Here is an 18,616-nt window from a genome sequence, read left to right as displayed (position 1 = left end):
CATTAAATCATTCTGTAATCACAGTTATAAACCAGTTTATCATCAAAACTGTTCAGATTGTATAATACATACATCTCACATATCCCGTAGTCAAGACGACCGTAGGGACGCCACAGAAGACTTCGTAGCCAGTTTCCTCCATCCCTCCTTCTCCTCTACCTCTCTTTCTGCCTCTATAAAACCAGGCCAATCTCATGGTTTTATTAAGTTCATAGAGAAACTCTATCCATAATTTTTCAAACAATTTTGTAAACCATGCCTATTGAAATACATTGAATTTGTACATGTGGATGGAATAGCTTGTTACTTCAAGGGTTATTATATGTACTCAGGGGAACACTGTGCATAGACTCAGAAACACTAATTGCTCAACAATCCCTTTTATAATGCAAATGAGTATGCTGCAATACACTTCTTCAGTGATGTATTGCAATTCAGGGATATTTCTTTTCCTACAGCCTGTAGCAACAAACCATCTCATTCAAAGCCTCCCTCCCATAAAGTTTATTGCTACGTGAAATTTATTCATATATTACTGGTTTGTTTTCTTTACATTTTCCTACAGGGTTGGCCTAAAACAGTTGCACAAAACGCCTTTCTAAAGGCGCCCTGTAGTTTTACAAGGTTTGATATCAGGAAAATACATGGAACAATTAGTTATATACAATTAGAGAGTGAATAAAACAATATACAAAATGTATCATGTAGATTCAAAGTCAGAATATCAAATATCATTTAAGGAGGCAAGAACCATATCTGCATACACTCAAACACTGCATACACTCCTCACAAACGTGAGGACTTCCTTTCGCTGAAATCAATTCAAATGCTAAAGCTTTGCAATATTTTTTGAAAATATAGAGGGAATGAATACAATTAAAAAAAAAATATGACAATCATGATTATGCAGAAATTTATCTAAGTATTCCACATTTGTTTGGCTACATGATGGACTGATCCTTTCCCTTACTGAAAACTGTCTAATTATTCAGTTGGAAAATCGACTGAGAAGCCGAAAAGTGTCATAATCTGATGACCTTCACTATTCATGAAATTATACAAATGAGAGAGTTTAGTACCACTCCACTGTGCAGGACAAGCTCCGAGATTGCACCCTTGTGACACCCTCTGGTAAATGTCGCCGCACGCCCAAGATTGCAATCCCGCTGAATCCTGGCACTCTCGGGATCTTTCTCGTCTACCCTCCCCACAGGTCTTGGAGCAGGGGAGCCACGAATACCAACTTGACCACGAGGCCCTCCCTGGAACAGTGGGGAGGTTAAGAAGAAGTGGGCAACGTTTAATGGCTGAAGTGCATGCTCGACGCGATTTCTTCCCACGACAAACATATCATTCTGTGAAAGTTTAAAGCTTTGGAAGTCTTGTCAATAGTAATCCCATGATAGACACATACATCTAGTTTTAACAAAAAGTGGAACTTGCTACGACTCGTCTTATTCTCATTTAACACTTGCAGGTTAACAGAAGATTCACATTCGTTATTAGCCCCAGACAAACATAAATGCCTGTCTCTATTTGAAGAAACCTCAAAGAAATCAGAGGACGCGAATGATTATCACATAATCTTATGAGATGAGGAAATTCAAACTCTCTTAATGTCAAAGGCAGACGATACGGCAAAATACGGTTTGTTTGTCTTCATACGGCGGTTCTTTGACATTTTCTTGCAAATAATTGGAAATTGGTAGAAATCAGTAGCAACATCTCAGTTTTCGCAGGAATCTTACGTGCCGTTCGAAGTAAGCATCGACTTGAGAAGCACTCCGCTACTTCCTTGTTGTCGTGGTTACCGCATCCATGCATGGAGTCATGCCCGTCTGCGTCCACACACCGTCGCCGGCGCGTCATCTGTCCAGTGCCGCAGGACGCCGTACATGCGGACCACGGAGCCCAATCCGACCAGCTCGGTGACACGGCAGGAGAGTCGGAAACCATCGCGGCTGAATGCAAAGATTATTACATCATCAAAACATTATCACATTTGTGTCATAACGCTGATGTACTTTTATGACCTCATTGTTGAACCTGATACCAGCCTTGATCGAGTCCTATTTATACCACTGCGATGACACGCACATGAATTATAGTACCAGATACAAACACACACAAACAATATGCACACAAACATTTCAGAAATAAAGATGAGGGAAAATTACTGTTTACCGGTTTTTGTATCATCAAAATCAACATATTTGCGCGTATAAGAGCGTATAAAAGTCACCTGGAGTGTAGATATAGACAGATACATATAGATAGATAGATAGATAGACAGACAAATATAGATAAAGATGGTTCTAACTGAAGTATAAACAGGCAGTCAAAGATAATTAATTTGTCCGTCAAGAATAAAATGATTTCGCCTCTAGCTGTTAATTCTGGCAACCGAGAAGTTAAAAGCTTATACGCTGTATGCCGTAGAAACTGTAAACTGCGTTTTCCCCGTTTAAAGCCTGCATGCCTGAGGCTTTTCTGAGACCTGCCTGACAGAGGTACAACTAGCGGTTCTAGATCTAGATCTAATGCACACAAACTGCATTATCGATATTAAGCAACACAGGAAAATATCAGGAAAATATCCATAAATTTGCAATACAGTAGACTACAACATATTCACTCGAGGCACAAACATTTAAGGAAAATGTTGAAGAGAATATTTTCTATTAGACTTTAGAACCCTAGACAATCTACGTTTTTGACAATTAAGATTAGGGCTAACACACTTTTTTTTTAATTGTGATTTGGGCCTTATCAAGGTCTAATTTCACGAATACGAGGTGAGGAAACCCAGTCTAAGTGTTGAAGCTAAATCGAGGGGAACAAGATTACAACTTTACTTTATTATTATGATGATGGCGATAAAGTGAAACTCTGGAATCTAACTTTACCGTTGCATTGCTCTCTCAGATAACACATGTATGGGGTAGGTCAATAAGATGGGGTAGGCCAATAAGATGTTGAGTGAGCGTTCAGCCTATGAACAGCTCCTCACATCTGCTCCCATATTTTGTTCTAATTACTTGCTATATATAATTTTGACCATGGCTTCAAAACTACACCAATGTTCTTGGCAAGGCATCTGGATCACGCTAGACTCTTGATGCGATTTCTAAGGATGTACCTGTCATGTCTGTGGACTTCATATTTTTGCTCTGCCATGAGTCTACTTGGGTCAAGCACAGCCATGTTACAGCTTCTTCATGGGCATACCCATTGCTGATTACTCAAGCCTGAATGAACTAGCTTGGAATCCTATTGTGACCATCCACTGAAGCAGTTACACTGTACTGAGACAATGGAGTCAATCGAGTATTCAACCCTTGTTCTGCTCCTTGGAATGTACCTGCTGAATGGGTGTACTTCAGAATGCTGGTCTCAACAGAAACAATCTCAGTACACTCTTACACCAGTGAAGTGGACACATTCTCAGGCAGTGAAACTTACAAGTAAACTCTGTGGAGGTCAGATTCACTATTACCCCAAGTCTGATGCTTGTTTTCGAATCTTCATTCTTCGTGATGGTGACATCAATCCTAACCCTGGACCTGTTGATGACTTGTGCAGAGGTCAAGACACGCAAACTGAAGACATCAGAGAGCATGTTACGTGTATATTCATCCTAGGCAGAAGCTGTATGATATCAGCCTCAAAGAGACATGTCATCAGTGGCTTCCCCCTACATTATGGAGAACTCTCACCTCTCTTGATATCTCGTACAAAAAGAAAACGAGACGTAGGAAAAAGCGGAAAGCAGCAACACCCATTACTCAATCTTCTGTCATACGTATAGTGTCTGAAGAGAGCAGCACTTCAACTGCACAATCTATACCATATTTGCCATGCTGCCACAAGGTAAAACCACCCCCAGCGTCCATGATGCCCTCAACTTCTACGTCAGCCCAAAAGCCCTGTCACTTTGGCTTGTGGAATGCACGGTCGCTGAACAACAAAGTGGACATGTTCTGTGATGTGGTGATGGAGAGAAAGCTTGATATTATTGTCATCACAGAAACATGGATGTCAGGGGATCATCTAGATGACCACACCATGGCAGATATACTGAATTCACTACCAGATTATAGGCTGCATCATGTGCCAAGAAAAACCAGGAAAGGAGGTGGCCTTGGTATTTGCCTCCGTAAGTCCTTCAAAGTTGTTTTCAACAAATCCAAAGTATTCGAGTCTTTTGAAATTATGGATCTGACATTTACCTGTTTTTTAGAGTGTTCATCTGTGCGTCTGGTAGTGATTTATAGGCCGCACATGACAGCAAGCAGATGCTCCACAATTACTAACTTTTTTCATGAGTTTTCGACACTCCTTGAAGAGCTGGATACTTACCCTGGTCACGTTATGTTGTGTGGAGATTTTAACATTCATGTTGATGACGTCACAAGTCGCAGCACTATACATCTTGATGATCTTGCTACGTCATTCAACCTCAACCAACTTGTTAAATCTCCAACCCATGATGCAGGCCATACATTGGATCTGATCCTGGTACGTGCTTTGGATGATTTTGTTGTGGATGACAGTGTCACCGTCTCTAATCCCTTGCCTTCAGATCACGCTTTGGTTGAATGTAAGCTGAATATTTCCAGGCCTCCGGCTGGGAAGATTGTCATAAAGACGCGTAAGCTTCGTGACATAGATTTGGAGGCATTTCGCTGTGACATTACAAAATCTGCACTGTTTCTTGCTCCATATTCTGATCTAGCCGAATTAGTAGAACAGTATGAGGATGTCCTTAGTGATCTGCTGAATAAGCATTCACCTGAGATAAAACAAACTATCACTGCTCGTCCACATGCTCCTTGGTATGATGATTCTCTCCGCTCAGCAAAGAGGGAACTTCGGAGCTGGGAACGGCTTAGAAATTCTCAGAATCTGGAAGTGTACAAACAAGTTTTTCGAGATCAGCGAGCGAAATATAGGGCTTTGTTAAACAAGAGAAGACGTGAATACCACAAGAAATCCTTCGAGGACTGCAACACTCGGCAAATGTTTCAAAAGTTCAGCAAACTTTCCTCATCATTGTCTGACAAGGTTCTTCCATCCAAGTATGGTGGGGATTTTCACTTGGCAAACCAGTTTGTGCAATTCTTCACTGAGAAAATTCAAAACATAAAGAATGAATTGGCAAAAGTATCAAACAACCAGTCATCACTTTCGCTTCCTTGTACGTCACCACGTCCAAATAGCATCCATGCGACAGCCTACGGACCAACCTATGCAGAATTTCAACCCGTCACCGAGACAGCGGTAAGGAAACTTGTGTTGACTTCACCATCTTCGTCTTGCAAACAGGATCCAATACCCACATGGCTGTTGAAGAAATGTGTTAATGAGCTGACTCCAGTACTCACACGCATTATCAACCTTTCTCTGATGAGCGACTGTTTTCCAGATTCCTTCAAACATGCGCAAGTTGATCCTCTTATTAAGAAGCCAGGTTTAGATTCAGAGGTATTGGGAAATTACAGACCAATAGCAAAGCTTAAATTTGTTGCAAAATTGGTAGAGCGAGCATGTGCCAATCAGATACATGCATATCTGGAATCAAATGAAATGTATGGAAGAACACAATCAGCATACAGGAGAAATCACAGTGTTGAGACAGCCACGATACGTGTTTTTAATGACCTACTTCTTGCAGCAGACAGGGGCCAGGAGACACTGTTGGTGATGCTAGATTACTCATCTGTATTTGACACCATTGACCATATCATCATGCTCCGTCGTCTGTCATCGACTTATGAAATTGTTGGTACTGCATTAACTTGATTGGTTTCAGTTTTAACTTTAGCAACCGAACGCAGAGTGTGTCAATCAGTGGTACTGCATCTGTCCCTTATGTTCTCAGACAAGGGGTTCCTCAGGGTTCTGTCTTAGGATCACTGTGTTTCATAATGTACACAGCTCCCTTAGAGGAAGTAATTGACATAAGTAAAATTACATATGCTGATGATACTCAGATTTATCTTTCATTGCCAAAAAGCACCAATTCTGATGTAGCAGTTGGTAAGATTGAATCATGCTTAGGTAAAATTCAAGGCTGGTCTCTGCAAAATGGTTTGAAATTGAATCTTGAGTAAACTGAAGTTGTGCATGTAAGATCTCGTAACAAGTCCTCAACAACTTTGTCCGTCAATGTTTGCGATATTCCTGTGCTGCACGTGAACTTGGTGTCATTATCCAAGATGATCTGAGTATGAAAACTCACATCAATAACATATGCAAATCTGCAGCCATAGGCCTACACAGGATTGGAAAATTGAGACACGTTCTCGATAAAGCAAGTACAGAAAAACTGGTTCATGCGTTTATTTTTAGTCATTTGGATAACAATAATGGTTTGCTGAAAGGACTCCAACGGATACAAAATTCAGCCGCAAGGCTTGTAACCCGCAAAAGGAAATTTGATCATATAACTCCCATTCTTCATAGTCTTCATTGGTTGCCCATAAGAGCTCGTATCAGGTTTAAGGTTTTGACCCTTGTTTTCAAATGTTTTCATGGAAATGCCCCTGTATATCTCAGTGAACTCATCAAGCCATATCATCCTGGTCGTAATTTGCGCTCAAAATCAAAAAATCTCCTCTCTGAAATAAGTGTCAAATCTAAGAGTAGACATTTGGTGATAGGGCTTTTGGAAAAATGGCACCGTCATTATGGAATAATCTTCTTCTCAGTGTTAGATGCATCACAGATTTTGATAAATTCAAATTTGTGTTAAAAACTCCCCCCACCTTTTTGATAATTGTTGATTATATGTTTGAATAGAGAAATATGTGATAGATTTTATTTTCATTAGTTTTGTACACGCATCTTATGGTATTATGCGTTCTAAGAACTGACTATTATTATTATCATTATCTAACGTTAGATCTAAATAGATAGCAGGTTTGGGTTGCTACGTAACAGGGTTAACAGGCGGATATTAGGGTGTCCCGTCACGTCAACATTTATGCCAACGTGACGGGACCCACACCCTGTATGAAAAAGTACATAACAAAAAAGTATATAACAAAAAGTATATAATAGGGGGTGATGATAGTTGGCCTATATTGGTTTGATGCGAAAATACGGCCGGCTGAATCATCTCGTGTCATCATCGCACCGCTTACCTTGTAAGTAGACAAACACCACGATGACCGTTGTATCAAATCGTCGCATCGGGAAAAGAGCGGACAGGGCATTCCCTTGATTGCTTATCCGCAAGAAGTCGACTCACTATGGGCCAGCTTATCATCATATTCGCTGAAATATTCTGTGTCAGTCATCCATTCAACGCCATGAAATTTGACACGAATTTGACAGTGCCACAAATATATTTCATTCACAATTGCAGATACTGGAGTAGCTAGCAAGTTCTATGCAAGTTTATGGAACCAATATGTTGTTGTTGTGTATAGCACGCAGACCCGATTTTGGCTCACAGAGCGTAACTATTTCCTTTATGGTCTCTGTGCGCGCATGGCGTTGTCTTGTTGCTTGGCAACGATCTAAAGTACTCAATACATGTTCAGCTAGTAGTTCAAGCATTTATGATTGTACAAACATGGGGGAGAGAGTAACCAAATAGATGCTACTAAAATGTCCTGATGAAATTGTTAGAATGAGTACTATCTCATCTGTTCATTTCAATTGAAATTTTTTTATGATTGTGGAAAGCGATGCAGTAAGCTGGTTGTAGAAGAATTGGTGCATCATCTCAGTAGACATTCGTAACAAGGTCAGGTATAAGCTGCCCGAGTACGTAACCTGCCAGTATGCCTTTGCGCTGTAATGATTGCGCACCTGCGCATAGCAACTAATTCGCGTGAGACGCGCGTGATAAATCTGTGACGTAGCATAGCAACAAAATTGCATAAAGTTCACCGGCCACGTCGTCCAGGGTATACCTAGGGTTATATCAGTCAATGTGATTTCTAAAGCTCATCGGGAATTTCACATTAGCTCTCAGAGGAGGCTAACGGTCAGGCAGCTTTCATCCTTTTGAACAATAATAGTATCGATTTGTAGTTGTGATGATTTCAAATCACTGGAGGTCTGCAAAATGCCATGAAAATTCACTTCTTTCTGGCAGCGACGAGACAGTTGGTTCTTGTGATTATAACACTGCACTACTGGGAAGGTGAGTGAAAGTACTGTCCGTTTTAATTCATTTGATCTAAATCTAATCTAGATCTAGAGTGTATCGGCCTTCGTGATGATGATAATAATAATAATAATAATAATTAGACGAATTTGTATAGCGCAGCTACTAGTCTATGTAAATATACTCTACTGCGCTGTGATGTAACAGAGCTCCTGACATTGTTACTGATTAGACACACAAAAAATAAATTAATTAATCAAAGGCTTCTGAGAAAAAGATAAGTCTTCAACAAAGATTTGAAGACAGCAAGTGATGGGGCCTTCCTCATTTTCTCAGGTAATTCATTCCAAAGTTTTGGAGCAGCACAACTGAAGGCACAATCACTTGATGATTATTGATAATGACCATGACGACCATTGATTATTGTGACTATCAATATTAATATGATTATCAGGTCCTATACGATATGAAATCCTGTCAGTTAGGAGAGGGTAGATAGTCTATAGGGAAGGGGAAATAGACTTCCCGTCAGACTACACTAGATCTATTTCGATTTCAGGAAGTGCACTAAGGTATAAATAAAGGTCCTATATGAAAATTGCTAATGAAAATTCCTGTCCAAATAGCTGTGCCCGTGATGAGTCATGTTGCATGTGTGTGTGTGTGCGTGGGGGGGGGGGGTTATTTAGACCCCACAGATTTGCAACTAAGAATAGATCTAGATGATTCTCCACAACATGAGAAGTATTCATCAGTCGATTGTCATGAATATCTTTTTAGGTAGAATGAGCGCTTTAGTATACAGTCTATTACTATTATTATTATCATCATTATTTAAATTATTATATCTTTTTCTCAGAGGCTTTTTCATATTATGGGCCCAAAACTATGGAATGGCCTACCAAATCTCTTAGAGAAGCATCTTCCATTGATAGTTTCAAAAAGAATCTCAAGACGTATATTTTTAATTTGAATTGACAATATTGTATGCCTGTATGTAATGTATGTGTACGTATATAATTTGTTGGTTTATTGTCTTATTATTTTCTGTGATACTGTTGTAACGTGACACAATATGTACTCTGTTCTATAGCGCCTTGAGTATCTTTTTTAGGTAGAAATGTGCGCTCTACAAGAGTCTCACTATTATATTATTATTATTATTATATTAAAATATAAATAAACATAAAACAAGACAATCAAAAAATATATCTGATCATTTTCCTAGCGTCTATATTATATTGACAATGGTTCTATATGAAAGGTTAAAGTACATGTATTGCATTAGTATATTTATGATATTAGTAAAAGAGCATCCAGTATAGGAGCCTCTACAGAAGGTTAAAGGGTGTGTACAGTTCTGGTTGAGGTAAGGATTTAGCTTTTATGAACGTTTTGCGAGATATTCAGAAACCACTCTTATGAGATGTCAAAGAGCATGCAATTCTAAAGGCTACCGCACACTACACGATCAGACTGGTCTTAAAGTCTTAAAGGGAAGATAAACCCCAAGAACAATGTGGATTGAGTGAAAGCAGCAACATTAGTAGAACACATCAGTGAAAGTTTGAAGAAAATCGGACAATCGATGCAAAAGTTATGAATTTTTAAAGTTTTGGTGTTGGAACCGCTGGATGAGGAGACTACTAGAGGTTATGACGTATGAGTGGACTACAATATCAAGGAAATATAAAGAAAATACTACAAAAATCCATTTTTCATGAAAATTACAAATTCCATCAACTTGATATTGACATATGTTAAGGGTAGCAATTATTCCCCCTGCTTTCTGAAGGCGGTTGGTCCACTGCTCTTTCATAATTCTAGAAAAGTGAATTTTTGTTGAATATCCTTTATATTTTCTTTGTATTGTTGTCCACTCATACGTCATATCCTCTAGTAGTCTCCTCATCCAGCGGTTCCAACACCAAAACTTTAAAAATTCATATACTTTTGCATCGATTGTCCGATTTTTCTCAAACTTTCACTGATGTGTTCTACTAATGTTGCTGCTTTCACTCAATCCACATTGCTCTTTGGGTTTACCTTCCCTTTAAGCCAAGCTGGGTCTTAAGACCAGTCGTACGACCGGACACCGCACACTATACGACCGAACCTTACGAGTAGGCTTAATTACGACTGTAAAGCGCGCGCAGTGCGCTCTGCGTACGCTTGCATTTTACTGCATTGTGAATGGTTGAAAGCCTACGACCGGTCGTAGAAATTCAACATGTCAAATCTCTACGACTGGCGCTAAGACCCAGTCGTACGACTAGAAAATGGCAAGACTGTGACGTCACACTTCTAGTCTTAAGGTCCTAAGACCGGTGAATCGTGTAGTGTGCGGCGGGCTTAAGGGTATCAGAAGTTTATTTGATGAAAATCGGTTTTGAAATGGCTGAGATATCCAAAAACAAGGTGAAACAAAGAGATCCTATGATAAAAGGCGTGGCCTGTAGCCTTTTATTATAATCTCTTTTTTTGATATCTCAGCCATTTGAAAACCAATTTTCATCAAATAAACGTTGAATCCTTCTTACATGCTCTTTCATATTTCATATTTCATAAGAGGTTTCTTATTATCTCACTTAGGAATGTTATAAACCTGAATCCCCACTTCAACTAGCACTGTACAGTCCCTTTAAGTGTGCCATGCATGGCTGCAATAGACCTTACATTGTCGACATCTGTAACATCATGGGAATGTTCTTTATTACGGGTATTGAAAGTTACTAATGGAGATGATCTTACATTTGTATTTTTCATCTAATATATAGCGCTTTCACAAGACGCAACGAATTGGGGTCCTTGGCAGCCTTGGTCCCTCTGCAGTGCATCATGTGGGGGCGGCAAACAGTTTCGATGGCGTCTTTGCAACCAAAGAATAGATGATTCTCCACAACATGAGCGGAAGTATTCATCAGTCGATTGTCATGGCAAACATGACATACGTTGGAAACTGTGTAACATTGCTTCATGCTCAGTTAACTCATCTTCGAACATTCGGAGACGGGACGGGGAGCAATACTTGGGTAAGAAAATTCAAAGTGACCAAAGGCATAATATATAATCAAAGTGTATATGCAACACACGTTGTTGCTGGAAATAAAAGTCGGTTACTAACCACAATAATTAGAAAAAACATTCTGGTCTCATGCATTATAATGAAATATTAAATAATATAGTGGCCTCTTATAATGCGCTGAATTCCATCAAGAATGATGCTTACATAATCAGTTTTTTTTGAACGGCCAATGAATTCAATGTAGACCTAGAGGTGCTTTGAATAAATGACATGATTTATTGTTTGATACTTTGCGCTTCCAAACAAGCAGTTTGGCATATTATGTGCTCTTCCTCTACAATGTCGCGTATTATTATTGGCACGCACTTTGCATTGAAAAAAAAAGATGTGTTTAAAACATCTAGTATCTTCACTTTTTTTTTTTCCCGGGACTAAGTTCGATGGAAGGAGTGAAAACAGTGTAAACGCGATGACAAAAACTGCATAGGTCTTCCACGAAGTAACACGCTAAAATAAAAGAAGAAATCCACCCCAAAAGTAAAAAAGAAAAAAAAAAGATGTATGTTTATGTATGAAACTTGAAAAATTTGTTATTCATACAAATAAAAGCATGTTCCCATACCAAGATATATTAGATTTAACATTTGTTCTTTTTAATTTTGGGTGGTTTTAAGACAAGTTTTATATTCACACAGCTGAAATATGAGATTTTTGTCATTTCTGTATACGAAATGAATAAGAGATGGTGAGAGCATGACATCGTCAACTTGCTAATTTGAATATACATAAGGACTGGTCAAGAAATGGTTTCGGGAAAAAAAAAAGTGAAATTCCAACATGTCATATCTTCCTTATCTCTTATCTGACTTTTGTCATTTTTGTATCATTCTGTAGGAAATATTTTCCCTTTCTTTTAAAGGTTATTTATTTCGGGGTGGGTTTCCTTTATAACACTGGGTATAGTTCATATACGCTGATAATGACGAATGAAGAGAACTAGAAAGAAAAAATCTCCATTTTCGTGCCATTCTGAACGCAGGCAACCTGAGGGACGCTCACACCTCGCCTACGAATTCCTCGATTCCACAGTCAGGCCTCGCAGATATCGGCACGCCAGACGAAGATGATACATTTTCAAGGCTATTTTCTAATTCATCCATTGGTACAGCCCATTCAAGAAAGCGTCGTGCAATACGTAAGATTCTCCTTCTCAATATAGTCTTACAAAGTTCATAATATTCGTATGTATCAAACATTTTCTTGAAACGCATTCTTGAGCAATAAGAAATGAGAATATTCCTTCAAGGTGGACTAAAATGTCTTCACTGTTGTGAATTAAGCCATTGTAGGTCTTCACTACTTCACTATTGTGAATAAAGCCATTGTAGCTCTGATGAAACGTTGACAGTGACACCAATCCTGTTTCTAATGCCACCGCATATAATATACCACACAATGATCTTTGCATCCAGCTACATGAGCACATGAGAAAACCTCCAGATCATTTTCAGACTTTTTGCATCTGAACATCTATAAATTGGTTATACTGGGTACAGACTTACAGAATCTATAATGATTCGGATGAGGAATGAGAATGATTTCAAAATTCATAACAAATCACAATGAATGAGAATGATGACATAACATAACAGCTTCACATAAGAAAGCGTGATTGGTGCTCAAGGAACCAGAACAAAAGAAGAAAGCATGTTTAGATTATGCACAGTTGAACTTGTTAAACAAGTGGTGTTGTTATGGAATGACATTGCTACATTACTGGAATAATTTATGTGAGTCTCCTACGCCATCATCCTTGTTCAATGTATTGTATTTTGGGGTTTTCAGAATATATTTATCATAATAAATTCCACGAATTTACACAGCATTGTATATTTAAAGTGTATGTAGTACCCGATGATGTGAAATTTACATGACTGTCATCTGGAATGCTCTCTTAACGTTCTTATGAATTTGCTGCGCTGTTGTGGAAAGTATAATAATACTGACAGACAGGTAAATTTCTACACACCACATTACATGCTAATTGAGTGAAGCATCTCTTGTGTGTAGACAATAATACTCAATCTTAAGACGCCATCATCATCGTTCATATATGGGGACGGTGCGGTAAGATTTGGGTAAAGACAATAAAGCTATATTGCGTATGAATGCATAAAACAGAAATAAGCAGCTTTGTTACAGCGTTCAGAATCGTGGTTTTGGCCACAAAATAATTTCCTCTTGGCTTATCATAACAGAGTATGTCTTACCTGCCACTTACTCCTTTTGTTCTTGTCTCTTCTCCTGACATGACTGCAGGTTTAGCCTTAGGTGAACTCATGTATTCACAGTGGACTCCCTGGACGTCGTGTTCGTGTACGACGTCGACCAAAACTAGACTTCGGTTTTGCATCGTGAATAGGCACGAGTGCCGGCGTGCTCGTGGCCGGTATCAGACCGCGGAAACAGTATCTTGTCGCCCAACTGGTTGCTATGGCAGCGAGCAATCAACAACTGTTTCCCCTACCACTCTGGAAACCACCACAAGTATTTTTTTCCCCTCTTCTTTCTTCCCTGATGTATTCTCGTACATTGTGATGAATATAGACTGTATATGCCAGGTCATGAGCGAGTATAAGCGTCTTATAGGTGAAACTCCACGTTGACACAATTTCATTTTCTTATTCAAATTGTAGAATAAAATCCAAAGGTATCAAAAAAATTAGGTCCACGAAATGAACAAGACACAAGCAGCGCAAAGAATTCAGCTAAAATATGAGACAAAGTTAAAAATTAATTTATGTACACTAGCTGTGAACAATCATTTGCCTCCTCAGCACACTGCAAATACTGTTGTCTTGTTAAGCTGAGACACCACTACAAGGTATCAACATTTCGCTTTCAAATCTTCTATACTTCGCCATGTAGGTGTTTCCGACTCGGCTGAATCAATGATTGATATTTGGCCACATCAGTATGGAGTGGACAGTGAACGGGTCGTTGCGTGGTCAACATGGAGCGAATGGTCACCGTGCGAAATTTTACATGGAAGCGGACGAAAAGCACGTTGGCGGGAGTGCTTGGACGAAGACCAACAGCAAGCAGCAGGCTGTCTTGGGGATTATCTGGTAGTAGACGCTTGTAGCATCCGTCACTGCTCTAATAGAGGTATGAATTCCTTTCGAAATTGTTATATGGACAATATTCATTGCGCTGAACTTATTTTCAACCCACTTCAAAGCCTAGTTAATATGTATACGAATTAAGAAATGAATCCTGGCTGTAGAATGATTTTCAGTATTCTTCACTTTATGATATGTTTACTCGGTCATGATGTTATAACACGATCTCCTGCAAGTTGTACCTAAATATTGTCTTATATACTTATGGCAAGTCCGAACTTCTGTAACGAGCGGAAACTTACAGCAGAACAAAAGTTTGGCGTTTTGTTTGAGATAACTATTCGGCACTCAAAGTGCGCATTTAACATCAAATTTATTCAACCAGTGTAACGAAGGATGATTCACCATTGGATTAGTGAATTAATTACAATCTGCCATTACAAGGAAGTGTTAAACTATATTTTTGTCGATTATATCATATTGTACAATGAAATCTCCAAAACAATGGTATCATACGATGTCTAACCACCACAACACCAATACATACTGCTGTTTGTCCCCTGACTATCATTTACAGACGGCGGAGGTGGCGATCAAGACGAGAATGGAAATCAAAGTAATTGTGACGAAGAGGATGAACATCCTACTGGTAATAATCGACATAAAAATATTCAAATCAGTTATACATACAGCTATAGTATTATTTGAGTAGAAGCTGGAATATCAAGGGTATTTTAGAACAATTGTATTCTTTATCTGGTATGTGTTTGTTGTTGTTTGCCATTTTCTTCTCTGTTGTCAAATTTGAACATGTACATACAAACATAATGTATCACTCTTATCATTTTTTGAAGCGCCATGAGCACCGAAAGGTGGACCTGTGCGCTATACAAGTAGCGCCTACAATGTATGTTATTATTATTATTATTATTATTATTATCATATGTACGTGTACGGAAAAATAGTAAACTTCTCTCTCTGCTCTTCCATGGACAACAACGCCCGTTGGCGATTGTTGATGTAGTAATCCTCCACCAGGCCCTTCTACCGTCGTTGTATGGTAACATTTATATCTTATACACATAATAATGAGAAGATAAAAATGGACTAGATAGGCCTATAAACGGTTGGGTTAAATGTGCGTAAAGCAGTGGATTTTTCATATTCACTTGTCTCATGTGACAAAGAATTTCGTTATCCCGATGTATTTCATTAATTGATATTTCTTCTGAGAACGAAACTTCATCATTATAATTATCTATTTACATTTCAACCCTCACAGCAACCATGCCTGAGGATGAATTGTCCGATGACCAGCGTCTAATGGGGTTCTTAGATCTTGCTGAAAGTTTGCCGGACAGAGGGTCTACTAACGATGCCTCCACCTTCAGTGATGGCGATGGAGAAGAGCTCAGCAATGTGCTGAGCCACGAGTGTCGTGCGTACTCATATGCAGGAGTTCGTGGAGATGACGAAGAGAATGACGGTCACAGAAATTCAACAGGACACAGTACTCCGGACGAAGGTGACCGCTCTGATTACAGACAGCTATCGGAATGTCCTGCATATCAGCTGGAGTCACATGACATTGCTATCACGGAATATGATATGGTGTATAACGATGACTCTACATCTTCTGAAGAAGAACGTACGGGTGGATGTCCCGCTTATTCAAGTGATACTGATAATGCAGAAGGACACAGAAGACGTAATCTAAGGACTCATATGAATGAAACAGATGGTAGAGATTATGAACAGTGTCCCGCCTTTTTCGGGGCACCTCCCTCTGAAGACGCGAGAGAGTTCGGATATATAAGTCCTCCGAATCGTCAGGTTGAGAATCCACGAAGTGAAGAGACTACCACCTGTCCTACCTATGCTGATAATGCAGAAGGGCACAGAAGACGCAATCTAAGGACCCATATGAATGAAACAGATGATAGAGATTATGAACAGTGTCCCGCCTTTTTCGGGGCACCTCCCTCTGAAGACGCGAGAGAGTTCGGATATATAAGTCCTCCGGATCGTCAGGTTGAGAATCCACGAAGTGAAGAGACTACCACCTGTTCTGCCTATGCTGATAACGCAGAAGGGCACAGAAGACGTAATGTAAGGACCTATATGAATGAAACAGATGATAGAGATTATGAACAGTGTCCCGCCTTTTTCGGGGCACCTCCCTCTGAAGACGCGAGAGAGTTCGGATATATAAGTCCTCCGGATCGTCAGGTTGAGAATCCACAAAGTGACGAGACTACCACCTGTTCTGCCTATGCTGATAATGCAGAAGGGCACAGAAGACGTAATGTAAGGACCCATATGAATGAAACAGATGATAGAGATTATGAACAGTGTCCCGCCTTTTTCGGGGCACCTCCCTCTGAAGACGCGAGAGAGTTCGGATATATAAGTCCTCCGGATCGTCAGGTTGAGAATCCACGAAGTGAAGAGACTACCACCTGTTCTGCCTATGCTGATAATGCAGAAGGGCACAGAAGACGCAATCTGAGGACACATATGAATGAAACAGATGATAGAGGTTATGAACAGTGTCCCGCCTTTTTCGGGGCACCTCCCTCTGAAGACGCGAGAGAGTTTGGATATATAAGTCCTCCGAATCGTCAGGTTGAGAATCCACGAAGTGAAGAGACTACCACCTGTTCTGCCTATGCTGATAATGCAGAAGGGCACAGAAGACGTAATCTAAGGACCCTTATGAATGAAACAGATGATAGAGATTATGAACAGTGTCCCGCCTTTTTCGGGGCACCTCCCTCTGAAGATGCGAGAGAGTTTGGATATATAAGTCCTCCGAATCGTCAGTTTGAGAATCCACGAAGTGAAGAGACTACCAGCTGTTCTGCCTATGCTTCAAGTAACAGTGACTCGACACCCCGCAGGAGATTATACAGTTCTGAACACCAAGACATGACGGATGGACGGCGATATGATCAATGCCCTACTTACTTTGGAGCTGCCGCATCGCCTGATGCGCAAGAGCTTGGAATAATGCTACCTGACCACCGCACACAGAGCAGTGACGGAGCTGAGAGTATGCAATCTCTTGGAAACTGCGCAGCGTTTGAACATAGCAGCACTAATCGCCGCGATCTACGTACACCCCAAGGCAATGACCTAGCAAGCGATGAACGGCAATACGAGCAATGTCCTGAGTATAAAGGAGCCCCGTCTTCTCCTGATGCCGTGGAGCATGGAGCTATTCATTCATCGGCTTATCACATAGAGAACAGTCGAGGTAGAGTCGGGTTTGAGAGTGGCGTGTGCTCGGTGTACACGCAGTTGAACAACGGCGGGCGGCGTCGAGAAACACCGCGACGTGAACCCGTCGGCAACCGCGACACTCGTGCAATGGCAGGTTGCCCGGCCTATAACTAGCTCATGGTCATGTAAGCCAATCTTTGAGTGTTCACATTATTTTTTCGTTCCACTGGGATTTTTTTCTCATCGGTCACTCGTTGGAAGCAAAGTATTTTGCTTCCAGCCACCAACCGAAGTGTATCGGATCGCAGTCTGATGAATCCGACTTGTTTTGATCGACTATCAAGTCAGTGTCCTATTAAGCAAGATTGTCCGATGAGGATCACGCGCGACGTGTCTGACACTGACGTGATAGTTGACCAACCAAGTCGGATTCATCAGACTGCGATCCGATACACTTCGGTGGATGGCCCAAAGCAACAAACTTTGCTTCCGACGAGTGGCCGATGAGAGAGAGAGAAAAAAATCTCAGTAGAACTGTGGTACTGAATCAGGGTTAATTTTGGTTAGTTTCTTCAGTTTGTTTGTTTCATACATAAAGCACCGCTGGTGAGGAGGTTGAAAATGTAACTTCGCCTGCAAATCATCATTTTCTACCAGCAGTGACCAGAAAACCCAATACCGGCAAGTGCTTCCATGAGCCAATGAATGAGCTTGCCATTTATGTCAAACTGATATTTTGGTAGCAAATATAGTCTTTTTGCTTTTAAATTAAGAGAATGTAATATTTCGGCCTGTTTTTATGTGGCTCTTGTAATAATGAATAATTGAGGAATAAAATTTTGATACGAGATGAATATAATTATGTATATATCTACATCTCTCTGTCTGTCTGACTGTCTGTCTCTCTCTATGTATATTGTTGTCTGACATTAAGTATTATAAATATTTCAAAAGACAATTATACGCTTCATTCGCGTTCCCTGCATTGTTTGCTTACATGGGATTTCTTATAAATCTATGGTGCAACACCAGTCTTATCTAGTTCAAGTAAATTATTTCGTCGTCTTTATAAATGTCGTCTTTCTTTCAAAATTCTTGTTTCAAATCAAGCCATTGAGCAAAGAAGCT

The 18,616-nt window shown here is 39.9% G+C and overlaps 2 protein-coding genes across 2 annotated transcripts in view; one reads left to right on the top strand and one right to left on the bottom strand.

Annotated features, from left to right (window-relative positions):
* LOC140238588 (SCO-spondin-like) overlaps positions 1-7,408 on the bottom strand; it is a 39,507-nt gene extending 32,099 nt beyond the window's left edge. Inside the window, exons 1-3 of the mRNA XM_072318489.1 lie at positions 7,146-7,408; positions 1,749-1,961; positions 1,080-1,262 (exon numbers count right to left, since the gene is read on the bottom strand). Coding sequence (XP_072174590.1) covers positions 1,080-1,262; positions 1,749-1,961; positions 7,146-7,194 — 445 coding nt within the window. The 5' untranslated portion in view covers positions 7,195-7,408. The remainder of the gene's footprint in view (positions 1-1,079; positions 1,263-1,748; positions 1,962-7,145) is intronic.
* Positions 7,409-7,940: 532 nt separating this feature from the next.
* On the top strand, positions 7,941-18,362 carry LOC140238802 (uncharacterized). Its single transcript, XM_072318700.1, has 7 exons — positions 7,941-8,155; positions 10,897-11,151; positions 12,184-12,339; positions 13,464-13,691; positions 14,073-14,312; positions 14,844-14,915; positions 15,549-18,362. The coding sequence occupies exons 1-7, from the start codon at positions 8,083-8,085 to the stop codon at positions 17,660-17,662; spliced, it is 3,138 nt and encodes a 1,045-aa protein (XP_072174801.1). The 5' UTR covers positions 7,941-8,082; the 3' UTR covers positions 17,663-18,362.
* The last annotated feature ends 254 nt before the right edge of the window (positions 18,363-18,616 follow it).

Source organism: Diadema setosum, chromosome 15, assembly GCF_964275005.1.
Source record: "Diadema setosum chromosome 15, eeDiaSeto1, whole genome shotgun sequence".
Lineage (NCBI taxonomy): Eukaryota > Metazoa > Echinodermata > Echinoidea > Diadematoida > Diadematidae > Diadema > Diadema setosum.
The sequence above is the reverse complement of the archived record's forward strand: the minus strand, read 5'-3'. Positions and strand labels throughout refer to the sequence as shown.

What these genes read in the sequence shown, in the direction of transcription:
- LOC140238802 (XM_072318700.1), top strand. Translation starts at nt 8,083, where the DNA reads ATGAAAATTCACTTCTTTCTGGCAGCGACGAGACAGTTGGTTCTTGTG. An exon ending in GGACGGGGAGCAATACTTGG is followed by an intron (nt 11,152 to 12,183) that starts GTAAGAAAATTC and finishes TTCTGAACGCAG; the next exon opens with GCAACCTGAGGGACGCTCAC. An exon ending in AGAGGATGAACATCCTACTG is followed by an intron (nt 14,916 to 15,548) that starts GTAATAATCGAC and finishes CAACCCTCACAG; the next exon opens with CAACCATGCCTGAGGATGAA.